The following is a 24,353-nucleotide window of genomic DNA, read 5'->3' on the forward strand; positions in this document are numbered from 1 at the left end:
AGTTGTCATGCTAATGACAGGAGTAGTCTCTTTTTCTGAAGCAAGTAATGCACTGACTTAACAGGATTTCTTTCCATGCAGGGAAGTGAACTCAAAACATGCATACAATGAAAGGCCCTATTTGCAGTTTTTGAATTTCTAAAATGACAATTAGTACAATATTTATAAAATGTTACCCTCTAAAATTCCTTTAAAAACTTACCATAAATAGTTGTTTATCATAATGCTGATTGCCTCAGTATTATTTAATAATGTTAAAACTTTTTGAAAAGTTTAACAGCAGTGTGTATTTTCTTAAAGAAAGTTGGTCTGCACTTTCTACCATACAGATAAAGCATTATTTATTAAAAGAGACCTGGATTTGTTCAGTCAGGATAAAAAATATTTAATTATAAGAATTGTCCTATTTATCTTTCTTTACATTTAGAGCACTAAGCAGACAAAATGACCCTGGTTCACCAAAGGTTATGATTAGAAAACCATTGTATAAAGGATATTCAGATAACAAGAGACTAACTACAGCATCAATGAGGTCACTGAGCATCTTTGTTCAGAAATTAATGAGATTTTTAATAAACCAGAATGTGCTTCCTTACTATGATGACCTAATGAGTCACTTAATATGTGGGAAAATTTGAGATTGAGCTTTGCCTGCACCTGCAGCATTAAAATGTTGCTGTGGATTGAAATTTCTGTGTTTGATGTTAATCAACCACCCAGTGTTTGCATTCAGCAAAGTATGAATGTTTAATTACCATAAAATGCAATCACCATTTCGTACAGACAATGAATGGCACATAGACCTCATTGAAGTTATCAAAAGGGGACCAGTGGTCAATTGGGTCAGTGATTTGAATTGTTTGACAGACTTAGAGAAGCAAGTAAAGTTCAAAAATCCTGAGTAAATTTGAGAAGTTTGCCACAGAATCTGTTAAAAAGAACTGTCATAAGTAATTGAAGTTAACAAAAGCCCTTTTCAATCAAAAGTTCAAGTTCAAGCTGTAGAGTTAATTTGAATTTGCATTTCTTTGTTCTAAGTTTCTCATGAAGCATGATCTGATTACAAGGGTGAGCAGTTACATCAGGGCAGTTTTATGCATATTTGTCTAACTAAGGTGAAATTAAATTTTTAAGGTGCAAGTTACTGATACCAACCGAAGGTTTCAAGATGCTGGAAAAGAGGTGAGAAAATGATACTTTTCTGTGTATTCGGTATGTAGTTATTCTTTAACTGTTTGTTTAAAGATATGAACATTCCTTCTTTTCTAAGGTGATAGTCCACACAGAAGATATCATTCGATGTAGAATTCAGCAGAGAAATATTACAACTGTAGTAGAAAAGTTGCAGTTATGCCTTCCAGGTGAGTTAAACTTGTCTATAATAAAATGTTTGGCTTGGTAAAATTATAATTTAATAATAGCAAATAGTGATTCTTTAGTATGGGAATTACAGATTATTTGGTGATTGCCTGCCAACATAGACCATGCTTATCTTTCAGGTTCATTTTATTACGTGAATTTTCATGCTTTTGTCATGTTAGAAAGCTTCTGTTTGATTATATGTCACATCAGTTTCCTAGAACAGCAACTTCTACATTTCCATTTCCTGCCTGCCTCTTTTGCCCTTTGTCCTCCATAACCCTTTTTTGTTTTTCCTTGGAATACTTTCCCATGGGGAGAGTCTTTTGGTTACCTTTACCTAATTTGCCTGATTTTTTACCTCTGGTTTTCCATTGTTTTTTTGTTTGTCACTTAGCAGGTTGTTTTTGCTTTGCTCACAATCTCATTGTGCTGATAAGGTAAGAAAAACACCAGAAGTGCCGAATCTTCACCATTCTTGCCTTTCCTCCTGTATTTTGGAAATGCTGTTTCTGGTCTCTTTGTTGGGGCTAAATATTACTTGGGCATCAGATAAATTCTGAGAAAACTAACCAGTATTTTCTTTACCTGGATTTAATATACTTTAAGTTGGATGCATTCTATTCAAACAAAAGGAAGCAGGTATATGACTTTTTAAAATTTCTTTTAATTTTTAAATTTTTTAGAGATAGAGTCCCACTCTGTTGTCCAAGCTAGAGTGCAGTGGCTTGATCATAACTCAGTGCAGCCTTGAACTCCTGGGCTCAAGCAATCCCCTTGCCCCAGCATAGTGCTGGGATTACAGGCATGAGCCACCACACTCGGCCATTTTTTTTTTTTAATATACTAAGCTAAATCCATCCTTTGTCCCATTTTGAAACTTATTATTGTTTTTTTTTAGGAAGGAGCCTAAACCTCCATATTCAGCAGAATAGAATGAGATATTTTATATGATATATATATATATATATATTTTTTTTTTGGTGGGGGTAGAGTCTCACTCTGTCTCCCAGGTTGGAGTGCAGTGGTGTGATCTCTGCTCACTGCAACTTCCACCTTCTGGGCTCAAATCATTCTCCTGCCTCAGCCTCCCGAGTTGCTGGGATTATAGGCGCCCACCACCATGCCCACCTAATTTTTGTATTTTCAGTAGAGATGGGGTTTCACCATTTTGGCCAGGCTGGTTTCGAACTCCTGGCCTCAAATGGTCCACCTGCCTCAGCCTCCCAAAGTGCTGGGATTATAGGCATGAGCCACTGTGCCTGGCTATATGCTATTTTTATAATTTAGCTTAGACTACAAATTAAATTGTAAATTTAGCTTAGACTACAAATTAAATTGTTAAAACTGTTAGCAGATTTTATTGGCTAAAAAAATTGTTATTATTATTATTTATTTATTTATTTTTTTGAGACAGAGTCTCACTCTTTTGGTCAGGCTGAAGTGCAGTGGCTTAATCTTGGTTCACTGCAACCTCAGCCTCCCAAGTAGCTGGGATTACAAGCATGCACCACCACGCCTGGCTAATTTCTGTATTTTTAGTAGAGATGGGGTTTCACCATGTTGGCCAGGCTGGTCTCAAGCTCCTGGCCTCAAGTGCTCCATCCACCCCAGCTTCCTAAAGTGCTGGGATTACAGGCGTGAGCCACTGCCCCTGGCCTGTTTTTTGACTTGTGAGAATAGCTTTTCTTTTTTTTAGAATCAGTGAAATTCTACTCAGCTTAATCTCTGATGGACCAGGCATATTTACATAAAAACTTTGAGTAAATAAAATGTTGGCTTATTATGTTAAGTTTCAGGGTTGAGAAACCTGTTTCCTTATAGTCATGTTTAACAATACCTCTTTGCTACCATCAGGTGCATTGTAATAGCTATGAAGATGTCCTCTAAGTTTGAATGTTTTGTCCCTGTCTGATAATAAACCTTAAAAATTGGTTATTGATGGAATGAGCAAGAGCCAAATTCAGCTTATTCTCCACTGGGCTTTTTAAAATAGAGAAATAAAGGGAAGTAGAGATCAGGTGTTTGTTACTGCTGCTGTCTTTGTTTTTAAGGCTAGACAGCAACTCTTAGTTCATATAAATATTGTGTTCCTAATGGCCACATCCAGAACTACCTGCTTTCCTCTATTCATCTTTCTGTCCTACTATCCACTTACAAATGTGTGTGTGTGTGTGTGTGTGTGTGCGCGCGCGCGCATGTCAGGCATCATGGTAGGTACTGGAACTATAAAGTTGGAAATAACACAATCTCAGCTTTTGAAGGATCCTATAATCTGTGAAAGGAAGATAAATCTCGGGACCCTAAAATCACTAAGCCAAGAAAAAAGTCAAGCTGGGAACTGTGTCAAGCAAACTTGCCTCCCATTTTTCTCCTGAATAAGATAGCTGCAAAGATAAGAAGCTACATACTCCCTCACGATTTGCCCACTGGAAATTCCTTGTGGACAAAGGACAGGCAGAACTCAAAGTCATCCTTCTGAGGCTCACCTGAGACAAATGCATATCTGATTGCTTCCTCTGCCCTTTTATTTGTGTAAAAATGCAGATTCACTGGGCCAGACTAAATTGTATATTCAGTGGAAGACTGATCAAGGACTCAAAAAAATGCAGCCTTTTGTCTCTTACCTACTTCTAACCTGAAAGCCCCCACTTCTGAGTTGTCCCGCCTTACCAGACTGAACCAATGTATATCTTACACGTATTGATTGATGTCTCATGTCTCTCTAAAATATATAAAAGCAAACCGTACCCCTGACCACCTTGGGCACATGTTTTCAGGACTTTCTGAGACTGTGTCATGGGCATGCCCTTAATCTTGGCAAAATAACTTTCTAAATTGACTGAGACCTGTCTCAGATACTTGGAGTTCACAGATCTTATGGGAATAAAGACAAGTAAGTCATTAGTTACAGTACAGTTGCCTAACTCCTCCTTGGATTAGGAGGAGTATGAGAGAATATAAGAAGTCATAGCTTGGACATGATGACTCATGACTGTAATCCCAGCCCTTTAGGAGGCTGAGGTGGGAGGATCATTTGAGGCCGGGAGTTTGAGAACAGCCTGGGCAACATAGGGAGTCCCTGTCTCTACAGAAAATTAAAATTAAAAAAAAATGAGCCAGGTGTGGTGGTACACTGGTGGTTATAGCTACTTGGGAGGCTGAGGTGAGAGGATTGCCTGATTCCAGGAGGCTGAGGCTGCAGTAGGCCATGATTGTGCCATTGCCCTGTAACCTGAGTGACAGAGCAATACCCTGGCTCAAAAAAAAAAAAAAAAAAAAAAAATCACAGCATAAACAATGGATTTATTTTCCTGGTGTGTTAGTTTTTACTGTTTTTGAGGAAAGCATTATTTTTATATGGAAATGGTATGAGATAGATATGAAATTTACATGAATTGTTAAGATTGGAGACTTCAAAGAAAGTTTATACTTACTGCAGCAGGCTCTCTCCCAGTTTATGTGTCCGTCTAATGCTTTGGTTGGAAAATGTGAAAAACATTACATTACAATATAAAGGCTATGATAGAGATATACATAGGGTCCTGTGAGGCGACAGAGTCGGGGTTGATTCACTATAGCTACCATTGCAGTTTTGATGGTTTTCAGACACATAAACAATGTTTTTTGTAAACTTGGAGACCCCTAGGAGGAGTCATATGACTGTAGAAAAATCTGGAAAAAAAGTGTTGTCTATCCGTATTGTAGAGGGAAAGCAAAGTGTGTACTCATTCTGTACTTTGAAATTCTAAGTTTAAAGGGTAATCTACGTGGTTTAAAACCCTTTTGGAGACACTATATTATCTTGGCAAAGATTAATTTATTGAATAATTGCATTCCTTTCTATCAAACAATTACATTTGATAGAAAAGATGAAATGAATCAAGATACTTTGTTATGTTTACTTCTGGCTGTATTATAATTCACTCCTACTGCTGTAAGCTTTTGACATTTTTCATTCTTTGTGGATTTGGTATAAACTTTTGTTTATAGTGAGCTTAACACAAGTGTGTTATTTTGTTTGGTATATTGTATGTTGAGTCAAAAATCAATGAATCTCACACTCAACTTTCTCTCTCAAATAACTAAAGTCTAAAGTGCCAGTTCTATTTCAGGGAAGAAACATTAGTAATTTCTAGATAGGATAATTGTTAGTAGGCTAATGTCTCAGTTATATGTGTTAACATATACAAGTGTTCCAGGTTCAGTGTAATATATCTGTGTGTGTGTGTGTGTGTGTATGTGTGTATATATAATAAAACGTTCAGTATATAAGGAAATTAAAATGTTTTTATATACTTGAAGTATTTAACATTTTATTTGAAAATATTAGCCTAACTCAAGGTGTAGAAGTCTAATGAATTTGTAATATACTCTTTCCTGCTTTGATTATTTTCATCTCTCAAAATATTTTCATTTTGAAAGCTAAAATGTTATATTTTTTAATGCAGTGCTAGAAATGTACAGTAAGCTGAAAGAACAGATGAGTGCCAAAAGGTGAGTTGGTTTTTTTTTCTTATTGTTTTAAATAAGAATTTTTTTCTATTATTGAAAGGACAGATACATTTACTATAAATCATAGTGAATCATGAGTTTTGCTGTCCTCATTACCCTAACCTTTGTACTTAAAATTTGTGCATCAGGATAATCCACTAAAGCAAATCTTAGCCTTTTATTAATGAATCATTGTCCTTTATAAATGATATAAATGATTAGTAATGTTGATCAAGGACAAATAGCTGAACAGGAATGAAAATATTGATTAACTTACCAACATACTAATATTGCATGTAACTAAGGGCTAGGTGCATATTGTGGAAGGAAAAGAGTGTAGGCATTTATATTTTGACAATCTGGGTGAATGTAGTACACATTCTGTTTTATAACTCAAATGCATATATGACAGATGAAAAAGAAAGTAATTTAAAGTTTATTGATTGCCGTAGGAGCATTGGATATAGTGATGTTTAAAATATTTTAAAGACGAACAATTTTGGCCAGGTATCGTGGCTCATGCTTGTAATCCCAGCACTTTGGGAGTCTGAGGCAGGAGGATCACTTGAACCCAGGAGTTTGAGACTAGCCTGGGCAATATAGGGAGACCTCATTTTGACCCCCACCCCCTAAAAAAAGAAAAGAAAAAAAAAACAAATGATTCAGAAGTAACATAGAAAAACCAGAATAAATGAGACAGTTTGGACTAGGGAAAAAATGATTTCTTCTTGGTTAGTAACTACTTAATTATCAGAACACATCATATACAGACCTATAGTAAAAGACCTGTGTGTGTGTGTTCTGCTTCATGGTGCTACATGTTGAATTTCATTAGGCTTTACTAGTTAGTGCAATTTAGTAGAATGATTTTTTCCCTGTAATAAACAAGCCAAAAACTATTCTGAAAGTCTATTTTCTTCACGTATGTGTTAATAATATATTCTCTTTTTAAATCAGTGTTATATATCCTCACATTTTAAAGATCCAAATAATTGCTCTATGTGTGTGCTGCAAAACAACAACAATGACAACAACAACAACAAAAAACAGATATCACCTTTCCTATTTCCCATTCACCATTCCTTCTTTATAGGAGCAAAAACTTTTACCTCTTTTAATGGATTATTTTGGTATTTACATTTATGTCTTTAAATAACTAACTTTTAATTATTACCATATTATTTTCCAGTTTGGGGCATTATTGGTTTTTCAGTAATATAATCTAATGTTTGTACTCACATTTTCTCAACTATCCCCAAAATGTGTTAGGTCTTTTTCCCTTCCTGAAAACATTGATTGGTATGTGTTCTTTTGTCCCTTTTAATCTAGAACAGTCCTCCTGTTCTTTGTTGTTTTCATGGAAGACTCCAGGTCAGCTCTCTTGTAGACCAGGGCATTTTAGATTTATCTAGTTGTTTCTTCATGTTTAGATTCAGGTTAAAAGATTTTGGCAAGAGTATGACATAATTGATATCTCACATTGCATGACATCAGGAGGCTTATACAGTCCTGTTGTCCTTAGATTATGCTAAATTTGATCATTTGGTTAAGGGGAAGTCTACCAGATGTCTTTTGAAAAAGTATATTTTTCTCTTTGCAATTAGTAAGTAATCTGTGGGTCCTGTTTCCTAACAGCTTTTCATCCAGTAGTTTTATCATTCTTGCCTTAATCCATTATTATACTGGATTTGCAAGATGTTGATTTAAAAAATGCTATTATTTCTTTAACATTTATTAACTGGCTTTTTTATATATAAAGCAGAGCTTTTTATTCCCCACCACCACCTTTTTTCTTTTTTCCTGATTATTGTTGTGAACTTATGCATTTTAAAAATAAAAATTTATTATTGTCATCATTCATTTTGATGCACAAATTGTTTCAAATTTAACAAGAGAAACTCCTCAGACTAGTTCGTGTGTCTCTGTCTTTGAGTATTTTTGTGTTTATCGTACAGTAAGATGTTCGAAGCTCTCATTGTGCTTTTTTTTTTTTTTTTTTTTTTTTGTGCCTCAGATCTGGAAGCAGCCATTCTCCAGGGTACCCTAGCTCCTTTTAGTATTAATGGTATTTAGAAACTAAGATGTATAGGTTGGAAGCAGTGGCTTACACCTGTAATCTCAGCACTTTGGGAGGCTAAGGCAGGCAGATCGCTTAAGCTCGAGCGTTTGAGACCTCCCTGGCCAACATGGTAAATCCCTATCTCTACTGAAAAACAAACAAGCAAAAATAACTGGGCATGGTGGCGTGTGCCTGTGGTCCTAGCTACTAGGGGGTTGTGGGGGGTGGGTGCTGAGGCAGGAGGATCTCTTGAGGCAGGGAGCCAGTTGCGGTGAGCTGAGATTGAGCCACTGTACCCCAGCCTGGGTGACAGCGAAACCCTGTCTCAAAAGAAAAACAAAAACAAGGAACTAAGATGTATGTGTGTGACTTATTACATACACACACACACACACACACACAGTTTTGAAGTTGTCAGTTTGTGACCTACCTTTTCTCTCTTTTAGAACCTTTTCTTTGTCCTCTGTGGTCTATCATTTCCTGATGATGTACTTTGATGTGGGTCTATTTACCTTCTTTGTGATGGGTACTTAGTGAGCCTTCTTTTAATCTGGAAATTATCCTTTAAATCTCATAATATCCTTAAGCATTAGGAAGTTTTTTTGAATTTTTTTTCCTTCTACCTTCTTGATTATTTCTCTAGGATATTAATAGTTCATTCTTCTAGATTGGTTCTCTAATTTTCTTATCTCTTCTTTGACATTTTAAAATCTCTTGGTCTGCTTGCTCTTTTTTCTATGAGATTATTTCATCTTTACCTTCCAAAGGTGGTGCTGATTTTAAAAAATTTCTGCTAATTTTTAATTTGTAGGAGCTCTTTTATGATCTTCAATTTTTTTTTTTTCAGGTAGCCTCTTGTGTTTGCTTTTTAGAGATTCTTGGAGTTGTAGACTTATGACTTGTGCATTTTTGTTTATGTTATACTAAAATAAACGTACCTGTGTAGCCACCAGGTTTAAGATGTTGAATGTTATTGCCACCCAAAAGCTTTCTTATACTTCCTCATAGTCACCGCCACCAAAACAAGATACAGAATACTTCCGTCACCCCCCCAGTTTGCTCATACCTCTTTCCAATTTCTCCTCCCTTCTCTAGAAATAACCACTTTCTGAGTTTTAGCATCATAGATCAGTTTTGTTTGTTTTTAGAACTGATTTAAATGGAATCTTCTTCACTCCTGGTAATGTTTTTAAAATTCGTCTGTGGTTGCATAGTTTCTTTTTATTGCTAGAATTTGTTTATGTATCCATTAGTTGCTATTTGGGTGGTTTCAGGTTTGCGGGTATTATGAATAAGACTGCCATGAAACTAAGGTACGAGTCTTTTTTATAGGGATATGTTTATATTTCCATTTAGTAAGTATATAGGAGTAGAATTGCTCAGTGATAGCATAAATGAATGCTATACTTTTTAAGAAACCGTTAAATACTTTTCTACTTAAGATATGATTTGAAAAATAGACTTTTAAAATATAATTTAAAAAATAATTATTCTAGTAGTACCATTTATACTTCCATTAGCAATGTATTAATAAAAGAATTTCATTTGCTTCACATCCTTGCAAATTAGTTTGTTCTAGTTGAGCCATTTTGGTAAGTATAAAATAGTATCTTATTGTTTCAGTTTGCGTTTTCCTGATGACTGATTGTTTATAGATTGGAGTAAACAGATTTATTTATTTATTTTACCACCAGTGAAATCAGAGGTAGAAAAATCATGGGTTTAGACTGTAGAAAGAAAGGATTTAGGTTAGACACAATGCAGGGCATCTAGATGATAAAGGTTTGGGAATGTTGAATTTTGGTGGCAAGAAAACCTTTGGAATTGGGTTCTCTGGAGATCTTTAAGTATCATAAGTGCCTTTTTATTTGGTATTTGGCTGTTTGTATGTTTTCTTTTGTGAAGTGTCTGTTCACATCTTTTGCTTATACTTTTTATTTAATAGATTTTATGTTTTAGAGCAGTTTTAGGTTTACAGAAATATTAAACACAAAGTACAGAGTTCCCATATACTTTTCTCTTCCTTCCAAGCAGTTTTTCATTATTAATGTCCTGCATTAATAAGGCACATTTACTGTAACTGATGAACCAATATTGATACATAAGTATTTACCAAAGTCCATAGTTTTACAGTAGAGTTCACTCTGTGTTGTACAGTTCTATGGATTTTGGCAGACATACATCATGTATCCATTACAGTATCATACAGAATAGTTTCACTGCCGGAAAATTTCCTGTGCTCCCTATCTTTCCCCATCCTTCCCAGCTGTGAACCCCTGCCAATAACTGAACTTTGTACTGTTTCTATAGTTTTATCTTTTCCAGAATGTCAGATAGTTGAAATAACATAGTATATATATAACATGTCCACACTGGCTTATTTCACCTGACAATATGCATTTAAGGTTCCTCTATGTCCTTTCGTGACTTGATAACTTATTTCTTTTTTAATCACTGAATAATATTACATTGTATGGATGAACCATAGTTTATCCATTCACCTACTGAAGGACATCTTGGTTGCTTCTAAGTTTTGGCAATTGTGAATAAAGCTGCCATAAACATTTGTGTGCAGGTTTTATGGACGTAAATTTTCAATTAATTTGGGTAAATATCTGGGGATGCGATTGCTGGATCATATGGTAAGAGTATGTTTAGTTTTGTAAGAATCTGCCAAACTGTCTTCAGAAGTGGCTGTACTATTTTGCACTCCCACCAGAATGAATGAGAGTTTCTGTTGCTCCACATCCTCCGCAGGATTTAGTGTTGTCATTGTTTCGGATTTTGTCTGTTCTAATAGGTGCGTAATGATATCTCGTTGTTACTTTAATTTGTAATTCACTAATGACATATGATGTTGAGCATCTTCTCACATGTATGTCTTCTTTGGCGAGGTGTCCAAGTCTTCTGATCACTTTTTAATTTGGTGGCTTAATTTTGGACTGTTGAGTTTTAAGTGTTCTTTTTATATTTTGGATACAAGTCCTTGATTCAGTTTGTGTTTTGAATGTATTTTCTCCCAGTCTGTGGCTTGTTTTTTCATTTTCTTAACAGTGTCTTTAAAGAGTAGAAAGTTTTAGTTTTAATGAAATTAAATCAGAAAAGTCCAATTTACCTTTTTTCTTTCCCTCATGGATTGTGCTTTGGTGTTTCTAAAAACTAATTGCCAAACCCAAGGTCATCTAAAATTTCGCTTGTGTTATCTTCTAGAGTCTTAGAGTTTTATGTTTTACATTTAGGTCTGTGATCCATTTTGAATTAATTTCTGTAAAAAGTGAAGGTCACTGTTTACATTTATTTGTTCACTTTTTTGCATGTGAACGTCCAGTTATTCCAGCAGCATTTGTTGAAAGAACTACTCTTTTTCCTTTGCATTTCCTCAGTTAACTGTATTTGTGTATTTCTGTGCTTTCTGTTTCATTTTATTGACCTACTTGTTAATCCTTTTGCCTTTACCATACAGTCTTTAATATTGTAACTTTATACAGTATTAAGTCTTGAAGTTGGGCAGTGTCAGTCTATCCTTCAACTTTGTTCTTCAATATTGTGTGGCTATTCTGGGTCTTTTGCCTGTCTATATAAACTTCAGAATCACGTTGTTGATATTCACAAAGTAAGTGGCTGGGGTTTTGATTGGGGTTGCATTGAATCTGTAGATCAAGTTGGGAAGAACTGATATCTTGATGATACTGAGTCTTCCTATTCATTAATATGGACTATCTTTCCATTTATTTAGATTTTCTTTAATTACTTCTATCAGAGTTGGTATTAGTTCCAGAAAATTTTTGTTGAAGGTATTTACATAGATACATTTCATGTTACCTGCAGGGACTTTTGTTTCTTTTTTCAGTCTTATTGCCTCTTTTTTCTTGTCTTATTTCACTAGCTAGTACTTCCGCATAGTCTGATGTTGACTAGGAATGGTGAGAGGGAACATCTTTGTCTTGTTCTTAATCTCATGGGGGAAAAGCATCTTGTTTCCCACCATTAAGTATGATACTAGTTTTGTATAATTTGTGTTTCTTTAAATTTGTTAAGGCATGTTTTGTGGCCCAGAATGTATCTGTCTTGATGTTCCATGTGAGCTTGAGAAGAATGTGTATTTTGTAGTTGTTGTATGAAGTATTCTATCAGTGTCAATTAGATCCAGTTGATTGATGGTACTGTTCAGTTCAACTATGTCCTTATTGAATTTCTACCTGCTGGATCTGTCAGTTATTGTTAGAGGCTTACTGAGGTCTGCACTTGTAATAGTGTATTTATTTATTTTCCGTTACAGTTCTATTAGTTTTTGCTTCACATATTTTGATGCTCTGTTGTCAGTTACATACACAATAAAGATTGCTTGCTATGTCTTCTTGGAGAATTGACTAGTTTATCATTATGTAATGTTCTTTATCCCTAATAATTTTCCTTGCTCTGAAATCTGTTTCATCTTAATATAGCTGATCTACCTTTCTTTTGATTAGTGTCAGTATGGTATATCTTTCTCTATCGCTTTGTTTTTTATCTCTTTGTGTCTGTACATTTGAAGTGATTCAGACATCATATAGTTGTGTCTTATTTTTTTCCACTTAGAATTGAATAAAAATTTCGTACTTTTTCATGTATCTTGTAAATTTTTTTGTATGCAGGACATTGTATTTAAAAAGAATAGAAGAGAAGGAAGTAACCAATTCTATGGTAGGACAAACTCTGGTGAAATGGAAATGCCCAAGGGAAGGCAAATGAAGTAAGAACAGTGGCATAATTTGTACCTTGTAGGCCAGAGAATCATTGGAGTACTCACACATTCTCCATTTAGTGATGACACGTACATTTTTTGAAGTATCTTGTGTTTATAAAAACAGACACCTTGTCAGAGGTTTAATATATAGGAAAATTTGGTCTACTGTTGTTTATTTTTAAAAATCAGAGACTTAACGTTCCAATTATAAGGACATCATTACCTTATAATAAAAGACTTTACAGATAGGGTAATAATTTGTTTTAAAATAATTTATAAGGTAAATTCCATTATATATTGTTGAATAGGGTATGTGCTTATAGAACTGGAAGTGTAGATATATAACTGGGTGGAAATGTGACCAAATGCTGATGAGTTAATTACAACATGATAACGTCAGATCATAGGTGCTTTTTATATTCCCCTTTTAGGTTTTGTATTTTTCTAGTGGTTATGGATCACTGTTATAATTTTGTAAAAACAGTGTTAAGTGTATCTAAAGGAGAAATCGTAATCTATTGTGGTGTCATTTTTGCTTTCATTTAGAAACAGATAAAACATAGGAGATTTGTGGCTAAATTTTAGAAAGGATCCAGGGCCTGGTCTCTGACTTCTGCTTTCTGTCTAAGATGATAAACTTCCCATATATCTTCACCGGAACTTTCCCAGAAAGCAGAGGCTGAGGTAAAAATAATATATTTTACTACTTTTTTAGGGAGTATAATCCTAGGGAAGTTCCCTGAATCCTAGTTTTAGGGAAAGGGAAATGAGACAGGAAATCAGCTGAGAGAGCAAATATGAGAGTGAGTTATTGAGTTATTTAAATACCTTTAGGGAGGGTTGTATATGTTTTTGCAAATCATAACCTTCCCTCCAGGAAGAGGAAAGGAGACCTTATCTCTGACTTGCTTTTCTTATTGGTTAAGAGTTCAACCCCCTGACATTAACTCTCCACATTTCTGGGTTGTGTGTATGTGGGTGCTAGGTAAGTCTTATGACCTCTCATGCATCTGATAATGTCTCATGGGGGCACCAAGATGGGAGGTGAGAGATGAGCAGCATGAAGGGAGGCACAGTTGTGCTATGAAGTAAGTTGACTGTGCCTGTGGTATGTTGCAAAAACTACTGGTAATATTTTTCATTTATTCTACACCACTTAGGATTTTGAAATCCTATTTTGAAATGTATTTTGAAATACATTATAGACATTAGCATGAATTTTCAGAAACCATACCTGTTGTAGAGAGAATACTTTTGAAATATACCTAGTTCATATAAAATCAGGAAATTAGTCCGGGATCAGGTAGTGTGGTTTGACTATTGATTGATCTGTTGCATCTAAAATGTTATGGGTTATACTGAAAATACCTAATTCATTATTTCACTTCATCTAAGCCTTTAATATCTCAGGCATTATCAAAATTATTGTAATGACAGCTCTCCCACCCATACCACCACCTAAATATTTTAGTTTCTGACCCAATGTACATTTTGTTTACATTATAAGCATGCTGATGTTTACCAAGATAAAATTTAGATAGTCTAATTTTTAAATTAGTGGTCATATTTTGTGACAATTTGCAGAATATACTCTGTCTTTGAGAGTATATGCCAGAAAACTAATTGGTATTTTAAAACAGCTTTTGAATATAACGTCTTTTTTGTTTTGTTTTGTTTTTTCTGTTTTGAGAAAGTTACTTACTCTGTCACCCAGGCTGGAATGCAGTTGCATGATCTCACTGCAACTGCTACCTCCCAGATTCAAATGATTCTCATGCCTCAGCCTCCTGAGTAGCTGGGATTACAGGTGTGCACTGCCATGCCCAGCTAATTTTTGCATTTTTAGTAGAGACAGGATTTCACAATGTTGGTCAGGCTGGTCTTGAATTCCTGATCTCAGGTGACCCGCCCGCCTTAGCCTCCCAAAGTGCTGGGATTACAGGTGTGAGCCACCACACCTGGTGGGTCTTTTCAACTTAATTTTGTTTTCACTTATGTCTTATAGTTTCTATCAACTTAGTTTTGCTTTTTTTGTACATTAGTTAATGCCTTTTCCCACTTTTAATGTCATCCAGTTCAGTAAAAAGATATAGAATGCTATGTAATTAATTTTTAAAGTTCTTCTGCCTAACTCTCAAATAGATTTTTGGTGGTGAGTATTATTGTAGGAAACTGACAGTTTGGTAAGGTCTCAGTCCTGCTACCAATTAATATGGTATCTTGGCCAAATTATATACTCTTTTTCTGTATTTCAGTTTTCTCATCTATAGAATGCTACTTGTAGTATCTGCCACAGAAGTGTACCTCATAGAAGTCTAAAGAGAACTGAATTATGTATATGAAAATATATGTCAATTTATCTAGGGCAAAGGCTATACTAATTGCTGCATACCCAGCATATCACACTGTGAAATAGTAGCCCCCAAAGCCCGAAAAATATTCAGTAAATATTTGTTGAATTGAAAAAGCACTCTACCAGTGTGGATTTTTACCTGTTTGTGTGTGTGTGTGTGTGTGTGTGTTACTTAACAGTATTTCTAATTGCCTTAAATAGTAGTATGACATTTTTTTAAAAGTTAAATAAATTTTATTTTAATTATAATTATATTCAAGTTATGTACTTTTTTGTATGGTGAATCCATGTGGACGGGTATTAGGATGGGAGATAGAATACAAAATCATATAGCAAATCACTAAATGTTGTAATTCAGAAATTTGAAACAATTATACATATTCATTTAAGGTATTGAGATGACTGTGATAATGCTTTTGATGTTATAGATTCAGATGAAGTGAAAGAAGGAAGTTTTACATTAATGTATGCCATGAACTTTGAGCCTGTGGCTTGTTTATGTGGTTTATAGTCTGTCCTTGACAAATAGATGTAAATATTAATTTTACTTATTTTAACTATGACTAGGTCCTTTTTAATGAATAATTGGTGTAAGACTGATTATTTAGACTTACTTGTAAATTTATTGTGATAAGAACTTTTTATAGAGTTTTCTTTTTACCTTCTCACAGGTACTATTCTGCCCTAAAAACTATGGAACAATTAGAGAATGTGTACTTTCCCTGGGTTAGTCAGTACCGGTTTTGTCAGCTCATGATAGACAATCTTCCCAAACTCCGTGAGGATATTAAAGAAATCTCCATGTCTGATCTCAAAGACTTTTTGGAAAGCATTCGAAAACATTCTGACAAAATAGGTGAAACAGCAATGAAACAGGTGAGATTAAAAATAATTTTGATTTAATATTATTTAGTAATACAGGATCTGGAAAATATCCAAAGCTTACTTCTTTAACTTACATAAAATGCTTATTTTTGTTTTACCTTTTTCTTTTCTTTTCTGGTTATTGTTTAGAAAGGATTCTATCAGTGTTTTCTTTGGCTTCACGGTTACTCGTTTTTTAAGTAAAATCAGTCTAACTTAAATTCTTTAGTTACCACCTGAACTGTCAGCTTCTTCTCCATATATGTGGTGTTATATTATCCTTTATCACCAGCCAAATCTGGTATAGAATTAGCTAAACAGTGGCAGCCACAGAGGCAAGTGGGAGCCTTTTTACGCTAAGATTCTAAACTGTTCTCTATTTAAAACAAATTAAAAATATTAACCATGAATTAAAAACTATGATAGTTCAATAATGAACGGACAAACAATGGGAAAAGCCTCAGCAGTTATGAAGTTAATATATCTATCTTTTGAGTCAGCAGTTCCACTGGTAAGTGTTTATCAGTGAGAAACAAAAAACATGGCCTCATGATATTCATAGCATCTTTGTTCACAGTTAGCCCCAAACTAGAAACAACCCAAATGACTATCAGAAGGAGAATGGATACATAAATTGTGGTATATTCATACAATGGAGTACTACCTAGCAATAAAAATGAATGAATTACTGATAATGCAACAACATGTATAAATCTCACAGATATGTTGAGCCACAGAAATTGAATGCAAAAAGGCACAAATTGTGTGATTCCATTTTTATTGCCATTCAAAAGCAGGTAAAACTAAGATGAAAAAAATCAGAACAGTGGTTACCTCTGGGTGGGGAAATTGCCTAGGAAAGGACACTTTGGGAGGCCGAGTCAGGCGGATCATGAGGTCAGGAGATCAAGACCATCCTGGCTAATGCGGTGAAATCCCGTCTCTACTAAAAATACAAAAAAAAATTAGCCGGGTGTGGTGGCGGTTGCCTGTAGTCCCAGCTACTCAGGAGGCTGAGGCAGACGAATGGTGGGAACCTGGGAGGCGGAGCTTGCCGTGAGCTGAGATCACGCCTCCAGACTGGGTGATAGAGTGAGACTCTGTCTCAGAATAATAATAATAATAATAATATAATAATAATAATTTGGAGTATATATGGAGTGAGTGGATAAAGTTATAGATGAAACAAGAATGTAAAAATATTAGTTGAAGATAAATGATGGGAGTTCATGATATTAATCTGTTTGAAATTTTTAATAATAAGTTTAAAAAATTAAATTTTCTAAGAGCTGTTAAAACTCATAATAATTATAATGTCATAGAAATAGAACAATGCCCAACACCATTTCTTCTTTTTGTCTTTACATTGCACACTGTTATATGATTTCTAATGCTTGATTTTGTTCCCCCAAATATTACAAACTACTTTGGAAACTCCTCAGTTTTTCTTACTGATTGCCCCTGGTCAGTGAGGGTCTTCCCCATTGGAGAGCTCCTCACCATTGTATTCTTCCCTTCAATATTACAGTGTTTTCAATACTATTTCTCCTACCTCTGGCCAAGGAAATCTGTGCATGCCATGGGGGTTAAAAACACAACAACTTGGTAAATTTCTTCAGTATGAGAATGCAAACAGTTTAAAGTTCATATTGCATTATAGATTTTAATTACAAGTGTCAATATTAAACTTGTCTTCTTTGACTTGTTTTTCATAGACCAGTTTTGGATTCTTTCCACTTAGGGAGTCCATCAAATCATGGACCCTAGGATTTAAGATTTACAATAATTTATTTCTGGGAGAGAATAGACTTTCTTGGTCCACTATCATTTTTTCCTCATAAAAGTCATCAAGCTCCCTATCATTGCAATTTAAACAGTCATTTCATACAGAAACCTTTTCTTAGCATCTCTCTGTGGGGATGTTTTTCCTTATAATTTCTTCTTTCGGAAATAACTTCCACAGAGTTGAGAAGTTAGAGAGTTTTCCTTTTAGTGAGAGTTAGACTTCTCAAAATTTGATAAGAAAAATTGTATTTTGTTCTGTCTTGGTGTCCCTTCAGGCCACCTTTCAATTTCTTGTGGGTTTCTCTCTGTGTATGCGTGTGTGTGTGTGTGTGTGTGTGAGTGTGTGTGTGTGTATGAGAAGCCTCCTGAAGTCTCTCATCAGCTCTGCTCAGTTTGGTAGAGTCACAGTTTAGTTGTGGAATCTTATAGGTGGCATGAGTGTAAAGCTCATACTTTGCAAAGCAGCTCCCTCCTTTGGGTGCACTCTGTATCCTGTGCTTAATTCTGTGATCTCATATCCCTTTTATGGATGGATGGACTTATGTATTCACTTAAATATCTTATAGCTACCCCAAACTCAGCATTTCTAAAACTAAACCCATTCTCTTTTTCCTAAATCTATTTTTCTTATATTTGCTATCTCAGATAGTAGTGTCTCCTGTTTCCACAATCCAGTAACTGGGGAGTATTTTGAACTTTTCAGGAGTATTGATACTGTTAATGTTATTTGTTACTAAGTCCTACTTAGTTACTATCAGTTCTGCTTCTAAATACCTGTAGATTCTGTTTCCCCCCTACATAACTGAACTGTTACATAGAATCATTTGTTTTCCTTATCTGTATCTATATGCTCTTTTCCTTTCGGTTACTGTCCTAAAATGCAAACAAGACCACACCACTTCATCTTAAGTGATTCCCTGTTACCTTTTACTTAAGTCCAAGTTCCTCAGTCTCATCTTGCTAGTTGTCTCCCTTTTATGCTCTAGCAGTATCTGCTGTCTTAAGATTTTGGAATATACTAACTGTTCACCGAGAATGTCTTCCATTCTTTCACATTGCTCAGTCTCATGAATTCCTGCTTTTTCCTCCCAGAAACTGGCTTGAGCATCACCTTCTCTGTGAAATCTTCTGCCATCACCCATTACACTACTGCCAGTGAGAGATGGTCACTTCATCCTCAGTGTGTATACCATTGTACTTTTCACACTACAATTTTTTTTTTATGTTCTTAACTAGGCTGTGAATTTTTTAAGTGAAGGATTTTGCCCTGCTTATTTTTGCCTTCCTGGGATCTAGCTATTATGCCTAACATGAGTGGCACAAAAAAGTTATTTTTGAAAATTAGTTTAGAGCTGAGTTTTAGATTGTCTAGGGAGAATTTAAAAAATTCTAATATGAGAGATGAATCCACTCTTGTCTGATGTTTAATTAGCAATAGATATCTAAAATTTATATTGGGTAAGTTAACATTTTCCATATGATGTTCTCTGGCACACATTTTGATATTGCTCTCTAGGGCCGGGGTTCCTAGCCCCCCAGCCGCAGGCTGGTACCTGTCTGTGGCCTGTTAGTAACCAGGCCACACAGCAGGAGGTGAGTGGCTTGCTAAAGAGGATTACTGCCTGAGCTCCGCCTCCTGTCAGATCAGGGGCATTCGATTCTCATAGAAGCGCGAACCCTATTGTGAACTGTGCATGCGAGGCATCTAGGTTGTGCACTCCTTATGAGAATCTAATGCCTGATCATCTGAGGTGGAACAGTTTCATCTGAAACCATCCCCCCACAAGAGAAGGCTGAGGACCACTGCTCTAGGGAGAACAAAGGGACTAAATAGTCACATAAATTTTGGAAACCTAGGTTAAATAAAGTTAAACAGATTTATTTACTTATGAATTGTAAATCTCCTAGGAGGAGGATACAATATGTAATATTTATATAACTCATTTGAGCTTAGAACACTTTTTTCAAGGAACATGTGTTTTTACTGTGTGAATGGTTAGTTTTGTGCATAACATAATTTGGAAACAGTACTCTAAATAAATGGTTTTATACTCTGAGGACCGAAAATCATTGACAAAGTTAGTTTGGGCCCAGAGGGTAAGGGAATACATAGGAGTGATAATAATTTTCTCCAGTACGAGCCTCTGGGGGGCAGCCAGGATCAAAGTCTAGATAAGAGAGGAGCCAGATTACTGCAACTTGCATGGTCTGATAACCTAAGAGTAGAGAAGGGCTGATAGGCAGTTACATATGCCTTAGAGAGAACTCACCTAAAAGAGAACAGAATAGCAACAATCTGACTCATCAAAACAGAGAGAATGTCTTGCAGTGTGTAAGGAAATTAAAATCCTGGAATTAAGTTTATATTTTTTTCTATTTCTGGTAATGAAGTTCTGATAGGGAAGTATTACTAAAATACCTAAAAGTATGAGGGTTCTCAACTTTTTATTCTGTGTAAATGTTGTTTTTTGTCAGTGATCAGTTGTGGGATAACAGCTTCTGCATTCTTCGTCTTCCCAAACTGGGCATTTTCAGTGGGAAGTAAAATAAGCTTGCAATCTGATGTTGTAGTTCCTTCTGTGAGGTTAATGGCTAATTAAGGAAGTTGGGAGTATGGCCAAAGAGTGTTGGCCAGTCTTCCTTGCCAACACACAGTATGCTAACTGAGGAAATACATAGTTCTACATAATTTTAAGACTGTTTAAAAAGGAAGAGAAGCTGGGTGTGATGGATCATGCATGTAATCCTAGCACTTTGGGAGGCCGGGGCAGGCGGATTGCTTGAGCCAGGGGTTTGAGACCAGCCTGGGCAACATGGCAAAACCCCATTTTACAAAAAAATACAAAAACAAAAACAAAAAAACAAAAAAAATTAGCTGGGTGCGGTGGTGTATGCCTGTAGTCCCAACTCCTCTGGAGGTTGAGGTAGGAGGATCACCGAAGCCTGGGGAGGTTGAGGCTGCAGTGAGCTGTGATGGTGCCACAGTACTCCAACCTGGATGACAGAGTGAGACCCTGTTTTTTTTGTTTGTTTGTTTTTGTTTTTGTTTTAAAAAGGAAATGAGAAGACAAAAATCATGAATGAGAAAGGGGACATCACTATAGATTCTATACCTACAGACATTAAAAAGATAAAAAAGAACTATAAACAAATTTTTTGAACCAATTTTGACCATAATCAGTTTTGAAATAATCTGAATTTTTCTGTCTTAAAATAGGCACAGCATCAGAAAACCTTCAGTGTTTCTCTGCAGAAACAAAATAAAATGAAATTTGGGAAGAATATATATATAAATCATGATAGGATTCCAGAGGAAAGGAATGAAACTGTATTGAAACATTCACTTGAAGAAGAGGATGAGAATGAAGAGGAGGTGATGGGTTTCCTTCTTTCTTTTCTATTATTAGATAATTTTTTTTCTTTTGGATTGTCATGTACATTTGTGTGATTCAGTTTTCCCATATGCAAAATGAATTTATGTTGTAAAAGTTGTCAGAGTCAAAATGGAGTCATGTGTGTCAAACTGACAAAATAGAGGCTGAGAAGGCCGTGAAGGGAGGGCTGTCATGGATGATTTGCCTGGTATCAGGAACTATCACAATAAAGTTTTTGAAATCATAGCTTACTGCATCAGCCCTGCAAAGACAGCTAGCCACTTATATGTGAACAATTGTCTGTTTCAAAACAGGCCAGGCACAGTGGCTCACACCAGTAATCCCAGCACTTTGGGAGGTTGAGGTGGGTGGATCACTTGAGGCAGGAGTTCAAGACCAGTCTGGCCAACATGGTGAAACTCTGTCTCTACTAAAAATATAAAAATTAGCTTGGTGTGGTAGTGGGCACCTCTAGTCCCCGTTACTTGGGAAGCTGAGACACGAGAACTGCTTGAACCCAGGAGGCAGAGGTTGCGGTAAACCAACATTGTGCCACTTTACTCCAGCCTGGGAGACAAAGTGAGATTGTATCTCAAAAAAAAGACAAAAAACAAACAACTATCTCACAAGGTCAATCCAAAACTGTAAGGGCCTAACCATAACTCCAAAATTACAAGTCCTTTCTAGCAACTAGTGACACTCACCAGTGAACTTTCTTTCAAAACAATTTGCATAACAATCTGTTTCCCCAATAAAACCCTAACCTTCTTTGTTCTCCAGACATGCCAGAGACCACCCTGGTCTGTGCATGTCCTGGATTGTAATCCTATTTTTTTGTTTATTCTCAAATAAATTTTTTTGCTTAGAAATTTGTCTCTATATATTTTTATTTCAAATTGACAAAGTTAATCAGACTGTACTGAGCTATTAGGGCAATGGAGTCATCTGAAATGTTAGGCTAGATAATTGACAGAGAAACACGATATATTGTAGATTATATTTGTAAATCTCTGGTAGTGGAATCTGTAGTAAAAGTGTAAATCTAATTTTTTTTTTTTGAGATGGGGTCTCACTCTGTCACCCAGGCTGGAGTGCAGTGGCACAACCTCAGCTCACTGCAACCTCTGCCTCCTGGATTCAAGCAGTTCTTCTACCTCAGCCTCCCAAGTAGCTGGGATTACAGGCGTGTGCCATCACGCCCGGCTGGCTAATTTTTGTATTTTTAGTAGAGATGGGGTTTCACCATACTGGCCAGGCTGGTCTCGAACTCCTGGCCTGATGATCCGTCCACCTCGGCCTCCCAAAGTGCTGGGATTACAGATATGGGCCACTGCACCCAAATCTAATTATTTTTATAGTGATTACTTATATTTGAATTACTTGTTGTCAAATTTTTGTCGTAATGTCTTGTCATTTGACCTAATTCTGGATAGTCTACCTTTTTAAAAAATTGGTGCTGAAATACTGCAAAATAACTCTAATACAATTAAAGTCTTTTAATGAATAAAAAGTCCTAGTAAGTCTAAAAACCTTAAAATTATCCTTAAATATTTTCTTTCTTTCAACTTCTATATCCAAATTCATTCTCTCATTCTTTTTTTTTTTTAGAGATAGTGCTCACTCTGTTGCCCATGAGTGCAGTGGTGTAGTCATAGCTCACTACAGCCTGCAACTTCTGGGTCCAAGTGTTCCTCCCACTTTAGTCTCCCGAGTAGCTGGGACTACAAGCATGCCATCACCATGCCTGGCTAATTAAAAAAAAAAAAATTCTTATAGAGACAGAGGTCTCACTGTGTTACCAAGGATGGTCTTGAACTCAAATTATCTTGGCCTCAAATTATCCTCTCACTCAGCCTCCCAAAGTGCTGAGATTACAGGTGTGAGCCACCATGCCCGGCATCCTATTGCTTTCGAAGTTTTTTCTTTTTTTTTTTTGAGACGGAGTCTCGCTCTGCCGCCCAGGCTGGAGTGCTGTGGCCGGATCTCAGCTCACTGCAAGCTCCGCCTCCCGGGTTCACGCCATTCTCCTGCCTCAGCCTCCCGAGTAGCTGGGACTACAGGCGCCCGCCAACTCGCCTGGCTAGTTTTTTTGTATTTTTTAGTAGAGACGGGGTTTCACCGTGTTAGCCAGGATGGTCTCGATCTCCTGACCTCGTGATCCGCCCGTCTCGGCCTCCCAAAGTGCTGGGATTACAGGCTTGAGCCACCGCACCCGGCCTGCTTTCGAAGTTTTTTCTACAGGGCCTGATGCCGTGGCTCATTCCTGTAATGCTAGGACTTTGGGAGGCCGAGGTGGGCAGATCGTTTGATCCAGGAGTTCAAGACCTGCCTGGCCAACATGGTGAAACCCCTTTCCTACAAAAAAATGCAAAAAAAATGCCAGGTGTAGTGCCTGTATTGCCAGCTACTTGGGAGGCTGAGGTGGGAGAATCACTGAGCCTGGGGAGGTTGAGGATGCAGCGAGTTGTGATCATGTATAGTAATACACCAGCCTGGGTGACAGAGTGAGACCCCCATTCCAAAAAAATAAATTATCTCCACAAAATCTTCTATTGAACTTACCTTTTATCGTCGTCTTCACATTTTTTTTTTTAATTTAGCTACTGTCATAGGAACCTAGTTATTCCCAATTAATTTATAAGTTTTGCCTTGCCAATGATATTTTAAATTCTTTTTCTAAGGACATAATTAGGATACAGTAAGAACTTTTAGTTGAACCATATGACTGTGTGCTCATGACTGCATTTGTGAATGGATGAACAGCTGAGTGTTTACTATGTGCATTTCTTTCTTTCTTTTTTTTTTTTTTTGAGACAGGGTCTTACTCTGTCACCCAGGCTGGAGTGCAGTTGGCATAATCATGGCTTACTGTAACCTCAAACTCTCGTGTTCAAATGCTTCTCCTGCTTCAGCCTCCCAAGTAGTTGGAACTACAGGCACATTTCTGTATATACTATATCCAGCTAAATTTTTTTTTTTTTTTTTTTTTTTTGAGACGGAGTCTTGCCCGGGCTGGAGTGCAGTGGCCGGATCTCAGCTCACTGCAAGCTCCGCCTCCCGGGTTTACGCCATTCTCCTGCCTCAGCCTCCCGAGTAGCTGGGACTATAGGCGCCCGCCACGACGCCTGGCTAGTTTTTTTGCATTTTTTTAGTAGAGACGGGGTTTCACTGTGTTAGCCAGGATGGTCTCTATCTCCTGATCTCGTGATCCGCCCGTCTCGGCCTCCCAAAGTGCTGGGATTACAGGCTTGAGCCACCGCGCCTGGCCTAAATTTTTTTGTCTTTTTTTATAGAGATGGGAAACTGCTGTGTTACCCAGGCTGGTCTTGAACTCCTGGC

The 24,353-nt window shown here is 36.4% G+C and overlaps 1 protein-coding gene across 10 annotated transcripts in view; it reads left to right on the forward strand.

The window, feature by feature from the left end:
* EXOC6 (exocyst complex component 6) overlaps positions 1-24,353 on the forward strand; it is a 218,798-nt gene that overhangs the window by 50,019 nt on the left and 144,426 nt on the right. For all 10 annotated transcript variants that reach the window (XM_033224564.1, XM_033224621.1, XM_033224613.1 and 7 more), the window contains 5 exons: positions 1,135-1,182; positions 1,271-1,361; positions 5,811-5,856; positions 15,663-15,867; positions 20,858-21,013. In XM_033224564.1, the coding sequence (XP_033080455.1) occupies positions 1,135-1,182; positions 1,271-1,361; positions 5,811-5,856; positions 15,663-15,867; positions 20,858-21,013 (546 nt within the window). The remainder of the gene's footprint in view (positions 1-1,134; positions 1,183-1,270; positions 1,362-5,810; positions 5,857-15,662; positions 15,868-20,857; positions 21,014-24,353) is intronic.

This window comes from Trachypithecus francoisi, unplaced genomic scaffold (assembly GCF_009764315.1).
Source record: "Trachypithecus francoisi isolate TF-2019V2 unplaced genomic scaffold, Tfra_2.0 Contig01436, whole genome shotgun sequence".
NCBI lineage: Eukaryota > Metazoa > Chordata > Mammalia > Primates > Cercopithecidae > Trachypithecus > Trachypithecus francoisi.